This window comes from Mesocricetus auratus, unplaced genomic scaffold (genome assembly GCF_017639785.1).
Source record: "Mesocricetus auratus isolate SY011 unplaced genomic scaffold, BCM_Maur_2.0 Super-Scaffold_100019, whole genome shotgun sequence".
NCBI classification, from domain to species: domain Eukaryota; kingdom Metazoa; phylum Chordata; class Mammalia; order Rodentia; family Cricetidae; genus Mesocricetus; species Mesocricetus auratus.
The window spans coordinates 3571317-3587681 of record NW_024429200.1 but is presented as its reverse complement, the minus strand read 5'-3'; the positions used below and the strand labels follow the sequence as shown (position 1 = coordinate 3587681).

The following is a 16365-nucleotide window of genomic DNA, read 5'->3' as shown; positions in this document are numbered from 1 at the left end:
GTGAGCTGAGTTTCCTAACGGGGGTGGGGGGGGTGGGGGGGCTACTACAAATCTTAAGATGGAGCTGGATATGGCTCACATCTTCTGGGAGGAACACGCCAGAGTGTGAGGTCTGGGCGCGTGAAGTACATGCATGGTGTCTGTGTGCTCATGAGAGCGTGTGTGTGCTGTCCTGGTGGAGGAAAGGGGACAACAGTAACGTAGTTAAAGCAAACCTCCTCCTATCGAGATGGCCAACCCCACAGGTGAACTAGAAGTGACAATAAACACAGATCTCCCCCCACCCCCCACAGTGAACCACATGGAACACATCAAAACCCGCCTCTGCAGACACCCCTGCTCACAGAACTACGGAGCGAGTGCACTATACTCAGCTCAAAAACGTGGCTTTGGATTTAATCTTCCCGGTGCTGTTGAGTGTTCTAAGCATGACTCAAAGCCCCTTGTAATAAAAACTGCCTAATACGTCTGACTTTCTTGCTTGCTTCCTTGCTTTGGTTTCTCAAGACAGAGCTTCTCTGTGTACCAGCGCCCTGGATGCCCTGGAACTCACTTTGTAGACCAGGAGGCTGGCCTCAAGCTCACAGAGATCCACCTGGCTCTGCCTCTCAGTGCTGGGATTAAAGGAGTGAGCCAAGCCTGCTGCTTAAACATTTCCAAGCCCTTATGTTTGAGTGAGGTTAATAAATAAACCTGCCGTTGTTCATAGTTTTGCTATGAGAAATAATGATGAAGTATCCTGGGCAGGTGTTTCCTGTAAACTATAAACCATTCCCAAAACACAAGATGTAGTTTTTCATTGCGTAACACCTTAGTTCAGGTGATCGCTTCCTCCTGTGTCTACTTTATAAAGACAAGGAGGGCCGGTGAGATGATTCATTTGGTAAAAGTGCCTGCCACAAAGCCTGAATAACCTGGGTTTAATCTGAGGAAAGAGAGAACTCCTGTAAATTGTCCTCTGAGCTCCGCATATGTGGCTACACACCCCCAAATAATATAGTTGTGCTGGTTAGTTTTATGCCAACCTGACACAGCTGGAGTTTTCTGAGAGGAGGGAAGGTCAATTGAGGAAAATGCCTCTAGAAGGTCTAGCTGTGGGACATTTTCTTAATTAACGATTGATGAGGGAAGCCCAGCCCACTGTGGGTGGTGCTGTCCCTGGGCTGGGGGTTCTGAGTCCTATAAGAAAGCAAGCTGAGCCGGGCGGTGGTGGCGCACGCCTTTAATCCCAGCACTCGGGAGGCAGAGGCAGGCGGATCTCTGTGAGTTCGAGGCCGGGCTGGACCGACAGCCTCCAAAACAATACAGAGAAACCCTGTCTCGTAAAACCAAAAAAAAAAAAAAAAAAAAAAGACGATAAAGCAAGTCTAGAAATATATGCTATTTATTGTTTTATATATGAGAACAGTTTCAGAGAATGTGCTGATAGACATATAAAATGTCACAATACACCAAGCCACACACCAGATGTTCTAACCACAAAAGGTTCACGTGTGGTGACACTTAGGAGATGGCAGTCGGATCTCTTGTGAGTGTGACGTCACCCTGGTTTACATAGTGAGGCCCTGCCCAGCTAGTACTACATAGTAGGGTTCTGCTTCAAAATGACGAATAGATAGATAGATAGATAGATAGATAGATAGATAGATAGATAGATGTCTGTGGCTGGCAAGATGGCTCTCAGTCACCAACCTGAGTTCACTCCCCAGGACCCACAAGACTGAAGGAGAACTGACTTTAAAAATTACCCTCTAGGGCCGGGCGTTGGTGGCGCACGCCTTTAATCCCAGCACTCGGGAGGCAGAGGCAGGCGGATCTCTGTGAGTTCAAGGCCAGCCTGGTCTACAGAGCGAGTTCCAGGACAGCCTCCAAAACAATAGAGAAACCCTGTTTCGAAAAACCAAAAAAAAAAAAAAAAAGAAAATTACCCTCTGACTTCCTTATGAAATAAATAACTGCAATTAAAAATCAGGTGTGTGCATAAGCGTCCATCCGCACACACAGAGAAAATGAAATAAACATTTTGTTTAAACTGTCTTGCTTTTGAAACAAGATCTCTCTATGTAGCCCTGGCTGTCCTGGAACTCAATAGAGATTTATCTGCCTCCCTATAAAGGTAGGCAGGCGAACGCGCGCACACACACACACGACAAATAATTACTTTAAAATCAGGGGCTATAGCTACTTGTAAATAATTATTTCAATTCTGTTAGAGTGGCGTGTGGGAGGGAAAATGGGGTTCCTGTGTAGTGACACTGAGGTTTCACGGGTAGATTTCTTTCCTTGTAACTTCCGTCTATTTGGAAGTTCTCACAACCGAAACGGAAAAGGGCACACACCTCTCACGGCAGGCGGGTTCCTCCGCGAGTGCTTGTTGTTGCAGATGTCCTGGATGTTCTGGACCACATCAGAGCTCAGCCCGTGCTCCTTCATGATGGCCAACACCTTTCTGTCCATCAGGTTGTGGGACCTGAGGCAGTTGAGGTAACTGCAGTTGCCCCGGGTGAAGTGCTCACAGATGTGGAGTCTCTCGCATGGCTGTGGCTGCCCGCATACCTGCTTCCGGCCCTCGCCTTTGTAACTTTTGCATATCTACAGAGGAGAGAAGAGGCAAGAGCATCTTCTATCTGCCATGCTGGTTAAAAGCATGAGCCCCCTTCCTGCAAAAGCAGGGGTGTGCCAAGAAGAAACAGTGCATGCAGAGCCCATCTCTGAGGAGACGATTGAACTGGTGACTTATTTGGGGACAGGTGAGAATGTGCGGACCAGTTCACAGATGACATCGTGCGTGGTGGTGTATACCTACAGGCCAGCTCTCAGGAGGCCGAGGCAAAGAGGATCACCAGGCAAAGAGGATCACCAAGCTCAATGCGAAACCTCACATTTGAAAGAAAAGAAACATAAGGGGGAAAAAAGTGACGAATTTGATAATTCTTGGAAGACTCAAACTCATAAAGGAGCTCAAGAGGAAGTCTAGTCTGGATCCTGACTTACTCTACAGTTGAAAAGGCATGTGTATCTTACCTGCAACTTTGGGATTTTGTCATTTGGTCTCTGGCAGCCAGAGCAGGACTTTTTCAAATGTAAGGGTAGTGGGAAGAAGAGGCAGAGGAGATGGAGGCAGGTCTCACTATGCAGCTCTGGTTGGCCTGGAACTTTCTATGTAGACCAGGCTGGCCTTAAACTCCTTGAGGCTCACCTGCTTCTGCCTGCCAGGTACTGGGATTAGAGGTGTACACATCCCTTCCCCATTTTGTTTTTGTTAGCTGGGATTAAAGGCATGCACCACTGCACCCAGCCTTGGCTTTCAGTTTTTTTTTTTTTTTTTGAGATAAGGTTGCATTATGTAGCACAGGCTAGATTTCAACTCACAGTCCTCCTCCTCCTCTGAGACCCCCAAATGCCGGGACTGCAGGCAGGCACGCACCACCACAACCAGCTCAGGTAGGAAACTACAGTCTATCTACAGCACTCGTTCTCAACCTGTGGGGCACGACCCTTTTGCGAATGGCATGTTGGATATTTACATTATTATTCAAAACAATAGCAAAATTACATTTCCGAAGCAGCAATGAATGATTTTGTGGTCGGGGTGTCACTACGACATGAGGAATTGTATTGAAGGGTCACAGCATTGGGAAGGTTGAGAACCACTGCTCTAGACACACATTTGCACACGCAACTCTGCAGAAACGGAGTTTCCCAGTAAAGGCAGAGATGAGAGCTGGGCAGTGGCGGGGCACACCTTTAATCCCAGCACTCGTGAGGCGGGGGGGGCGCGGGGGGCGGCCCACGACCTCATGGACCCAGCAATCCTATAGTTTGTTTCTTTTTCAACAGCAGAAGGAAGATAGTTGTTCTGCCTGCCTGCCTAAAATCTGCTGTGAAGCAGAGATAATGACAAGACAGAAGACTGTGTTGTACAAAGCGAGGAATGAGAGGCTAGTATTTAAACCGTTAAGACGAGGAGCCCTGTATGACTCGTGACAAAGCTGAACTTGCAGCCATTTGAAAGATGGAAATGTTTTGGTCTAATAGGCTGTGTAAACTGGGTCTGCCTGGATGCCTGGGAGAGTCTGGATTTGGAGACAGAGGCTGACTCCAGGAATAGTGATGGAGTCACATTGGTGGCCTCTAAAACCAGATGAGTGCATGTCACTGCTACAGAATCTGAGTCTAGACCACAGTTCTCAAATGTGGTATCTGGACCATAAGCACCTGGACACAAACTAGAAATGCAAATCCATGCTGGGCGTTGGTGGCGCACGCCTTTAATCCCAGCACTGGGGAGACAGAGGCAGGCGGACCTCTGTGAATTCGAGGCCAGCCTGGTCTACAGAGCTATTTCCAGGGCAGTTTCCAAAACAACACAGAGAAACCCTGCCTTAACAAACAAACAAAAAAGCAAATCCAGGAGCTGGGTTGTAGCTTAGCTGGTAGAGAGACTGCTTACCTACTATACACAAGGCCCTGGTTCAATTCTTGGTAGCATGTAAACCAAGCATGACTATAACATGAGCCCTCAAGAGGTGAGAGAATAGGTTTGTTTGAGGCCGACCTGGGCTACATAGTGTGATCTTGTCTCTAAAACAAAACAAAGACCAGGTGAGAAGGTGAACACCTTGGTCCCAGCACTGGGGAGGCAGAAGCAGGTAGGTCTCTGTGAGTTCAAGCTACACATCCAAGGAGCTGGGGCATATAGTACACAGCCTATAATCCTAGCATGTAGCAGCTAAGGCCTGAGAGCCAGGAGTTCAAGACCAGCCTAGAATAGTTGAGTGAATTTCAGGTCATTTTGAGCTACTAAGGTCAAATTGGGGGGCGTTAGTTCTCTCCTTCCATTGTGTGGGTGCCAGGGACTGAATCCAGAGATCATCAGGCTTGGAGACAAGTTCCTTTGTCCACTGTCCTCAACAACTCATATTTTCTTTAGGACAGGGGAGTGTGTGTCTTGTCCACAGCTTTATTCAGTATCTGACATACTACCTTGATGCATGCAGGCACTTATAAATCTTTTTTTTTTTTTTTTTTTTTTTTTTTTTGGAGACAGGTTTTTCTCTGTGTAGCCCTGGCTGGCCTGGAACTCACTGAACTCACTTTGGACACCAGGCTGGAAATCACAGACATCCAGCTGGCACCTCTAATCTTACTAGATGCAAAACAACAGAGGCCACGATGCCAGGTGGGGTCTGAGCTCTGTCCAAGGTCACAGTGGGGGTTAAAGGCAGAGTCAGGACGGTGAAGGATGCTAAAGGGACTGGGATCCTCTAGAGAAGAGAGGGGGAGGGCAGGGAGAGGGGAGGAGAAAAGAGCAATGGGGCGGAGCATCCGAAGCACCTAAAGGACACTAGAGACTCAGCATGTCCCGGTCCCCCGTCGTGTACCCCCCACCCCCGCAACGCTCTCACACAGCGTCCTAACTTTGTAGCGCCTGGAGCTGGGCGGCCACCTCAAAGTCGCCTGTTGTGCCAAGTTTTTAAGTCCTCCAATGGTCGGCTCCTCAAGAAACCTCCACTGGCTGTTTTGTGTAATCTGACGGGGAAACCCGAGTTCCAACCCTTCCCTTGCAGCTTCTGCGGCTCTCCCCCTCTCCCTACACTCCTCTGCCTTCCTTTCTGCGTCAGGCTGGCACGGGCCTTGTGTTAGGGATACACATAAAGGACTCTCAACGAGGGTTAGTCTCCGGTCAACAGCAGCAGACCCTCCACTCACCTATGCAGATGAGACTTCACCATCTAACCCCGCATCCATCTTCCCTCTATGGGCCATTCAGCCAGGAACTACATTTCTCAGCCTCCCTTGCAGCTAAAACAAGCACATGATGAGCACTGGCCAATGAGATGTAAGCAGATGCGCCACACACCACGACTTCCCATCTACAATCCCACTGACTAAAAACTGCTGGCAAGTGAGAAACTACTTTCTGGAGACAAGAGCTATTCACCTAGTGTTGAGTCCCCAGAAGACAGTATAGAACCCTCTGGCCACCTTGCCTTGTAACTATCTACATGCCCGTATTCGGGCAAGACCCAGAGGCAGCACACTCCTCAAACAGTCCAGATAGCAGACATTTTAGGCTCCTCTGGCCATTGTGTCTCTGTTGCAACTTCTCAACTGACTCCTGGAGCGGGAGAGCAGCAACAGACAATCTGTAGACACGTCAGCACGCTGGCTATGTCTCCGTAGAGTCTTATTTGTAGGCTGGTGGCAACCCAGGTTTGGCCTCTGGGCTATAGCCTGCTAACCCTTGGAGAGGATATCAAGGAGTAAAAAACTTAAATGCATGTTTTTTTAATCACCGAGTTTAGAGAAGAAGTCTCTTGTACAGCAATACAACATGTACCCCTATCTTTCCAACTTCAATTCAAAGGTCACCCTGATGTAATAAAGCACCAACCAATCTGACTATCACTATGTCTTCAACCCATCCTGTTCACAATGGAGTCCCTGGCACCTTAGTGGAGGGGGGATCCCGCCCCAAATCTATTCAGACAGGATCTCACCAGATAGCCCTGACCGGCCTGGAACTTGCTAGTCTCAAGCTCACTTAGATCCGCCTACCTCTGCTTCCCAAGGTTGCTGGGATTAAAGGTGTGCATCACCAGGCCTGGGAATTGGGACCTACCTCAGGCATGAAAAACGGGTCGCTCTGGACCAGGAGTACTGCCAGTTCCTCTTGGTTAAGCCCAGAGAGCTCATGATTCTTCAAAACCTGGAAATTCTGTTCCGAGAGAACTTCATGGGAATATTTGCAAAGGTTCCTGGAAAACAGGAGAACACGTGTCAGTCGTTGCACCTCACAAGGGACAGGAACAAAAGGCAACCACAGACACATGACATGGATGTAGGAGGACTGGGGGGGGAGGCATCTTGAGTTCTAAGGGAAGGGAACGGGGGATGAACGGGATTACCAAGAGGGTAGGCAAGGGCTGGGAGAGGGGAACAGGTAAGACCAAACCGTGGTGGTATGCATGCATGAAAACGCCATGATGATACCCATTACTGCCGGGCAGCGGGGCCATACGCCTTTAATCCCAGCACTCGGGAGGCAGAGGCAGGCGGATCTCTGTGAGTTCGAGGCCAACCAGGTCTACAGAGTGAGTTCCAGGACAGCTAGGGTTGTTACACAGAGAACTCCCTAACGACAATTTCATTACTTCATATGCTAGCCTAAAAAGAACTGAATTTTAAAAGAGTGGATTTCCGCCGGGAGTTGGTGGCGCACGCCTTTAATCCCAGCACCCAGGAGGCAGAGGCAGGAGGATCTCTGTGAGTTCGAGGCTGAAAACAATACAGAGAAACCCTGTCTCGAAAAACCCAAGTAGGTAGGTAGGTAGGTAGATAGATAGATAGATAGATAGATAGATAGATAGATAGATCGTGGATTTCCATGGTAGAACACCTACTTAGCATGTGTAAGGTAGATTAAACTTTCGCTCAGCAAAAATCAATGATGTACCCTTCAGCAATTAAACACAGATTAATCAATCCTGCAGAAAGAATGCAGTTTTCAAAAGTACACTGGTCCAGCCAGATGGCACAATGGGTAAGGGTAAATAAAGGTTTGGCAACACACCTGGTGACCTCAGCTTGACTGCACATACACAAATACAAATCTGATGACCTCAGTTTGACTGCAAACGCACAAATATGTACTTAAAACAAACAAAAACAAGGTCTCCCTGCACAACATCAGCTGGCCAGACATCTGATACCGGACCATGCTGGTCTCAAACTCATGGTGATCTGCATGCCTCTGCCTCAGAATTAAAAGAAAGAAAGGAAGAGGAAATGCATGAAAGAAGAAAGAAAAAAAGAGAGGAGGAGGGAGGGAGGGAGGGAGGGAGGGAGGGAGGGAGGGAGGGAGGGAGGGAGGGAGGAAGGGAGGGAGAGGATTGTGTGGCACATGATTTTAAACCCAGAACCTGAGAGGCATAGATGGGAGGTTCTTTGTGAGTTTGAAGCCAGCCTGATCTACATAGCTAGTTCCAGGCCAACCAGGGCCACAAAGAGATTCTGACTAAAACAAAACAAAACAAAAACTTATTAGTAAGTAAAATAACGATGATGATGATAACAATAATGACATATTCACCAAACAGCTAAAAATGAGGAGGGTGCACAATTCTTTACACATGGGCAGGTCATATCTGACCTCAGCTGTCACAACACCTCTTCTGCACATAGCTGTGAAAGAAGAGACTTGCCGATGGCCTAATGGTCAAGAGCCCTCAACGCCCTTCCAGAGGACCGAGTTTGGTGCCCAGCGCCCACACCAGACGGTTCACCCTTGGAATCTCTATTGTGTTTTGACTAATCTGTTTCATTTCGAATCAATGGTGATCATTTGTGTGTCCTTTACAACATAAAAAATTAACACAACGGTTCACGATAATGTCCGCCTACTCCTGTTCAGAATGTGCCTAACTACCTTTGTACACACAAATGTTAACCCAGAGTGTCTCAGTTTCCCCAAAGTAGCACATAATTGTTACCTCTATAAATGATACTGCATTTCCCCTGTGTCATGACTGCGTTAAAATGTTTGGTTCTGGGACAGATAATCGCAGCTGGTTTATCCAAGGCTTATTCCAATTTTAATTAAAATTTTCCCTTAACAGTTGTCCTTCATTTCTAAATATTAAATATTACCTGCTCCACTACTATTTGTCAGCTGTTTATTCCTGGTGAACAGAAATGCAAAATGATTTTCTTGAGATTGATGTCGTTTTCACATGAACATCAAGGTGGAAATCATTTTCTAAGAATTACTCTTGCCGCTTTCGAAGGTGATTTTCACGTATGCGGACAAAGCCTCGGGAGTCATAGGTAACGTGGTTTCCTTAACCTTTTATTGTTTAATCAATAAAGTCGACTGAACCGTAAAAAAAAAAAAAAAAAAAAAAAGAATTACTCTTGCCAAGAGGTGGTGGCACACCTTTAATCCCAGCACTCAGGAGGCCCAGGCAGGTGGATGGAGTTTGAGGCTAGCCTGGTCTACAGAATGAGTTCTAGAGCAGCCAAGGCTACACTAAACCTTGTCTCAAAAAAGAAAAACAAACGAAGACAGAGAATTGGTCTTGAGAAGTCATTGGTGTGGGCTCTATCAGCAAAGTGTGTGCCTTGCCATCATGACAGCCTGAGTTCAGTCCCCAGAACATAAACTAAAAAAAAGAAAGAAAAAGCCACAGCTGGTAGCTTGCTTGCAATCCCAGCCCTGGAGAAATGCACACAGATAGATCCCTAAAGCTCAGCAGTCAGCTAACTCAGTCACTTTGATGAGTTCCAGCTCGGGGACAAAACCTGTCTCAAAAAATAAAGTGGACAGCTCCTGAGGAATGATGCCTTACACAAATACATGTGTGCAAGTGTACACACACACACACACACACCACTTACAGGAATGTTACTAAGCCTGCAGACATACCAGAACCTTTTAAAAAGTTACAGACAAAACCCTGTTGGCCACTAGCTAGCCAGCCAACCCTTCCAGGAAAGGTGAAGGGCTGTGGACGCCTCCACCCTCGCCATTTTCCCAGCCAGTCCTTCCATCACTTCCCCCGCTGCTAAGCTTGCCTTCCAGGGTATTTATTTCTGGTGCTCCTTGATAAGGCTGACCTAGACTCTGCTGACATAGGGCTTCTGCTCTGTGGTTTCAGATAACCGCTCCCACCAGCCTCTATCCACCAAGACCCCTTGTAGCTGGGCAGAAACTTTACCTTATCACCCTGAGGCCACAGAGAGGATCTCAGGAGACGGGCTGGGCAGAAAAGCTGCTGAAGGTAATCAATCCCTTCCCTGGCCCTCCCACACACACCGGGCTATAGCTCTGCCAGAGGTGCAGGATTTCCCTACCTTACCCGTGGTAAGATTCCCAGAGCCATGCCCATTAAGATTCTGGTCACAAATCTGAAGCACCTGCCCAGGGCCAGCGTAGTGGCCCAGTGGATAATGCCACCTGCTCAAACACTCCCACAAACAGGTTCCACCCAGACTCAGAGATTGACAACTGTTAGTTAAAGAGTAAGGACTCTTTGCTTTCCTTTTGGGCCCAGTCCAGAGAGCCTGCGGGGGGGGGGGCTCCTTCTGTTTGGAAGCCCACTCAAGGCATGGATGTCTAAAGGAAGAGTTGAGTTGACCTAGCTGTTGTCCTTGATGCTGTCCTTCTGGTGGTTCCAGTTTGCTTTTCGTTTCTCATCTCCATCCTGAGGTAAACTACTATCCCCCAAACTCTGGTCTTCACCTCAAACCCAGCTTCCGTCCGCTGCATCTGTCTAGTCTGGATGTGGCTGGCACCCCATGCCCAGCAGGCCCTGCTGTCTCCCTACGGGCTCCATGCATCCCCTCCGTGGCTTCTTACAGGTTTTTATTTGTTTGTTTGTAAGATTTATTTATTATGTACACAGTGTTCTGCCCCACGCACATATCACCGAAGGCCAGAAGAGGGCAGCAGATCTCATTACAGATGGTTGTGAGCCACCATGTGGTTGTTAAGAATTGAACTCAGGACCTCTGGAAGAGCAGCCTGTGCTCTTAACCTTTGCCTTCTGTCCAGCCCCTCTTACAGGTTTTTAATCTTGGTTCTCATTTCAGTACACTGATCAGTCACAAAGGCGGGCAGTTTGTACTTGCTGTCTATCTAAGGAAATACGGAAATTACCATCTACCGCGTTTCCTGCCTGGGAGCTTAGCAATTACAATATCCCTAGCGTGGGCAACAGAGGCCCAACAATCTGAACCCTCGAGAGTGAGGCAGGGAAAAGGCCAACAGCAGGTCACGAAACTCAGATGTCAAAAACAGGAGGAGGGGAAGGCGACAGACAAAGGCCTCTCTAATCTGCAAAACCGAACACGGGGCGCTCAGAAACTTACAAATGCAATAAGTGGGGAAGTCCGAGGCCGTAGCCCCTCGTTACTGCCTGGAAAGCTGGGGGCAATTAAAAGCAGAGAGGGAAGGTCATAAACGATAAGGTGCAGCAGGGCAGAACCCGACTTCAGTGAGGGTTTGCCGGGGGAGAAAGGCGCAGCTGCCGGTTTAATTAGAGCTAAGGCTGAAGCCTCCTTCCCGATAGCCAGGACTGGTGTCGGGGTCCCCCGGGGCTACTGCCTCGCAACGGGATCCTCCCGCCGCCGGACTCGTCGGAAACGCAACCTCTGGGTCCTGTCCCAGACCTGCCAGGTGATTCTTCACTTGTAGCATACAAAAGAATCTTCTAGATCCGGAGGGATTGTCAGACGACTGACGGCTGGGGCCCCGGCCGTTTCTGAAACAAGTTTGTCTGACGGTGGGGGCTGGGACTCCCTGGTGATGCTGGAAGTAGTGCTGGTTCCCTCCCCTCGGGGGACAAAGGCTCTCTGGGAGAGGGTTGATTAAAGCCTCGGGTGCCCCCAGCCCCCAGACTGAAAGAGAGTTGTTTACAATCCTGCATGAATTGCCCAGGACAATGCAAACATTTGCAGAGCGCTCTGGGCACCCAGCAGACTCACCAGCAGGCACAGGAAGTGGTAACTTTGAAACAGAAGCAAAGACGCCTTGTAGAAGCAGGAGCATCTCTAAGACCCAAGCCTAACAATAAACGACCTTTCTCCTTAGCCTTCTAGCCACAAAAGTAAACGTAGCTTTAGCCCAGCAGTCCACACTCCCGTCCCCCCCCCCCCGCCCCCGGCTGAGGGGCGTGGCCTAACAATCTAGCCTGGAAAATGGTTCTTATTCCCAGGCAACACATAATCCCCAATTGAGGGCTCTTTTAAGATGTCTGAACCCAGCCACACCTGGAGACTGCTTGAATCTGACTGGTGTGAGCCGCCACCCCCCCCCCAAGAGAGTCTAATGTGTTTTCTAGGACTTGAAGGTTGGGCTTTACACTCGATTCTGGGTGAGGCTCCCGGCTGGGTGTGGTGTGTTCCCCTCAGTAAACACACCAGCTGCTCAATTGAAGATTACAAGAGAAAACCTGAGTCTTGAGTTTTGATGGGAACTACAGGGAAATATCCTTTCCTTCTCCCCCCCCCTTACCCTAGTGTTCCCGGATCACCCATGGGGTTGATAAACGCACAGATCACTGATTTATTTGCACAGGAAACAGGAAATAGTGCACCATAATACAAGCCAGGTAGAAAAGGAACCAGGATATGGGAGCGAATGATCTTGACAACCCTAATAAAGTATTCAAAGCGCTGGACTCCCATTCTCTTTGTGCTTCTGATGCTCTCTTACACACAGGACGGGTCACCGAATGGAATACGTGCCACTGTAGCCAATGGAGTCAAAGAACAGCTCGTTCCGCACAACCGAGGGTACGCAGAAAGGAAGGGCCCGGGATTCTAAGGCTTTGCCCACAGCTGCCTTACACACAACACCCCGGGAGCCCAGCAAACTGTCACAACATGGCAGAGGCCCTGAAGTTGCAGCAGGAAGTGACATCAGAGCACCCAGGCCCAGAGGGTGAGGGCGGGCGGGAGAGCGCTGAGACAGTTCCGTGAACAGTCTAGGGTTCTGTGCAGGGGGAGCCAAACTGGTACCAACTGAGTCTCCTACGGACTTGGAAAATTCCCCTCCCCACTCCATGTCCAACCTAACTCAGTGGTTACACATGTGTGAAGTCCCAGGTCCAGTCCCCACGACAAAACAAAACAAAGAAACAACAAAAAGCCCTCAAAACAAAATCTCCATGCCGTATCTACAGCAAACCTTCTCCTGAACCATACCTAGGAGCAGGGTGTCCTCATTCTTCAGTCATACAAATTTTGATTTTGTCATGACTTCAACACATCAGTATAAACGGCTCTACTGCGTTTACATTGTATTAGGTGGCACACATAATCTAGAGGTGGTTTTAAGTATGTGGGAGGATATGTGGAGGTCACATGTAAAAACTACGCCATTAGCCGGGCGCAGGTGGTGCACGCCTTTAGTCCCAGCAATCGGGAGGCAGAAGCAGGCGGATCTTTGTGAGTTCCAGGGCAGCCTCCAAAGCCACAGAGAAACCTTGTCTTGAAAAAGGAAACAAAATAGGGAGGGGGGCTGGAGAGATGGCTCAGAGGTCAAGAGCACTGGCTGTTCTTCCGGAGGTCCTGAGTTCAATTCCCAGCAACCACATGGTGGCTCAAAACCACCAGTAATAAGATCTCACACTCTCCTCTGTCATACATGGAGTGCTCTATACATAATAAATAAAATCTTCTTTTAAAAAACAAACAAACAAACAAACAAAAACTAGGACATTTTATATTAGAGACTTTCGTACCAGAAATGTTCAAAATGTTCTGACAAGAGTGAGGAATCAAAATATTTGAAAACTAATTCCCTCTTCATTCTGGGGACATCTAAAACACAAAACTCTCTTCTCTGAAAGGCTAAACAGTTAAAGGCTTATGAAATGGGCTGCACTCTCCAAGTCAGCTCAGCTCCCCTGCCCCAATTTATTTAGAATGATGTCTGGCTTCTAAAACCTGGTGTGTGGGCACACACCTATAAACATGGTATACACCTGTATGTAACCCCAGAACATGCCTGTAACCCAGGTACACACCTGTATGTAACCCCAGAACATGCCTGTAACCCAGGTATACACCTGTATGTAAACCCCAGAACAGGCCTGTAACTCAGGTATACACCTGTAACCCAGGTACACACCTGTATGTAACCCCAGCTCATGCCTGTAACTCAGGCACGTACCTATAAGTCCAACATACACCTGCATTCTGGCACATGGCTATCATACCTGTAACCCCAACACATGCCTGCGGTAAACCCAGCATACCTGTAACCCCAGCACTCGGGAGATAAGAGACAGGATAATCAGAAGTTCAAGATCACCCTTCACTAAACAGATGTCAAGGCCTGCCTGTTTCTTCTTGTTCCTGACATCCTCCGTCTCCCAGAATCTTTTCCTCCTCTTTCCATTTCCAGGCCTTGCCAGTCCAAAGTAACTTGTAGGTTAAGAAAGATGAGATAGATTCTTGTTTGGAAGAAAACACCACCAGGATTAGAAAGCAAATCAGAACTTTCCAGTTAAGTTACACTAAATGAAAGGGTTTTCTTCTTTTTTTTTTTTATCTCAATGTAACATAAAAGCAGAAAGTATTTGCTGTCAAAATGCTTGTGTAGGGAGCTGGAGAGATGGCTCAGAGGTTAAGAGCACTGACTGCTCTTCCAGAGGGGCTGGAGAGATGGCTCAGAGGTTAAGAGCACTGACTGCTCTTCCAGAGGTCAAGAGTTCAATTCCCAGCAACCACATGGTGGCTCACAACCATCTGTAATGAGATCTGGTGTCCTCTTCTGATGTGTAGATGTACATGGAGGCAGGTTGTTGTATTCATAATAAATTTTAAAAAATGCTTGTGTAGAAGCCCAATGGAGCAATGGGCTAGTGCCAGTTCTTACAATGCTTGTCCCTCTTAAAAGCCTTTTCAAACACTGTGACTATTACTCACATGGAGTTTCTCTCTCTCTCTCTCTCTCTCTTTTTTTGGTTTTTCAAGACAGGGTTTCTCTGTATTGTTTTGGAGGCTGTCCTGGAACTCCCTCTGTAGACCAGGCTGGCCTCGAACTCACAGAGATCCACCTGCCTCTGCCTCCCGAGTGCTGGGATTAAAGGCATGCGCCACCAACGCCTGGCTCACATGGAGTTTCTTAGATCGTTTTTTTTTTTTTTTTAGCAGAACACTGCCGACACTGAATGTCACGTCTGATGGAAGCATAATTAAAAAACATGAAGAAAAGCTGAAAAAGAACAGATTCCAAGATGATCCTTCTGGCCTGCACCCCTGCTTGGTCCACAGGCTGCAGAGAAAAGCGAGTGTGCCTTTAAGGTTTGAGGATTGACAGACTACAGACAGAGAGAGTTTCCCAGACCAACTATGTATCACTTGCTCAATGAGACACAAGCTCTGAAAACTGCCTGGAAGGAGCAAGGCAGTCCCCAGAGGCCACACTGTGTCGGCTCTGAAGAGGTCGGGTCCAGGACAGACTAAGTGTAAACAGAGGATGGCAACAGAAAAGAAACAGTTGTGAGGGCATTTTCTGGAGGATAAGGAAGTGCTCTGGCTTTTGATAGCGGTAGTAGTTATGTAATTATAAAACACAACAAGGAAGCCATGGATGTGCTTATTGAGATGAAATTTAAAAATGCGTTTAGCTATTTAAATACAACAACGGGAGCTGGAGAGGTGACTCAGTGGTTAAGAGCACTGGCTGCTCTCCCCAGAGGTCCTGAGTTCAATTCCCAGAAACCACATGGTGGCTACAAGCATCTACAGCGGGATCTGATGCCCTTTTCTGGTGTAAAGGTGTCCGTGCTGGTCGAGCACTCAAATACACAGGAAATAAGTTCCGTCTTTTTTTTTAAAACCGTGAGATAAAGAACCGTTACAAACAACAAAAGACATACCACGAGCTGGTTGTGGTGACTCAGTTCTTTAATTCTAGCACTGGGGAGGCTGAAGCAGGCTGATCTCTGAGGTGGAGGCCAGTCAAGTTTACAGAGAATCCTTGTCCCCAAAAAAGCCACAAACAAACAAACAGAATGCTATGCTAAAATGACCCAAAAAGAGTGCCAATAAATGCATCAAGTCAACAAACTTCAAAAGTTCAGAGTGACATAGAAGGTTGTCCTCAACTACATCAAGAGTGGAGATCAACCCCCCACCCCCCCACAAAAAAAGATGAAGAGCGGGACGTTCATACCTTTAACCCCAGCACTATGTGATCTATGTGAGTTTAAGGTCAGTCTGGTCTACAGGTGAGTTCTTCACTGGACCAGGGATATGCAATGAGACCCTATCTCAAGGGAAAAAGCATGTGTTGGCCAATTTATGCTCCCAGTAAGTGGTCTTATAGGCCACTGGAAATTGTGCCTCTGCCTCCCAAGTGCTGGTATTAAGGGTGTGTCCTATCACGCCCAGCTCCACAAACACTCTAGCTGTCCTGGAACTCACTCTGTGGACCAGGCTGGCCTCAAACTCACTGAGATCCACCTGCCTCTGCCTCCCAAGTGCTGGGATTAAAGGCCACCTGGCTTTCCACAAACACTCTTTAGAAAACAATTTAACATCATCATCTCATAAAACTTAAGGCGCCTTTGGAAATCCCATTATTAGTTCTATAGGGAAGATGTGCACAAAGAAACATTATCAAAATAACCAAAGATCATGATTTAGTGGCAAAACAATTAAAAACAATTTTAATAACAAGAAAAAAGTTTTATACCTTAATAAAATCAGAATAGTCCCCCTCTAAAGTTTGTGGGGTCTATAGCAAAGCTATAAATGAAAGCCCATGTGAAACACCTACATAGAAAAAATCTAATATATTTACTATACTAGTAATATAAATAGTAAGTCAAGCTAAGAATCTATTGAATT

General features: G+C 47.5%; 1 protein-coding gene across 1 annotated transcript in view; it reads right to left on the bottom strand.

The window, feature by feature from the left end:
* Zc3hav1 (zinc finger CCCH-type containing, antiviral 1) overlaps nt 1-16365 on the bottom strand; it is a 47179-nt gene that overhangs the window by 23812 nt on the left and 7002 nt on the right. The window contains 2 exon segments of the mRNA XM_040728491.1: nt 2340-2592; nt 6626-6761. Of these exon segments, the coding sequence (XP_040584425.1) occupies nt 2340-2592; nt 6626-6761 (389 nt within the window).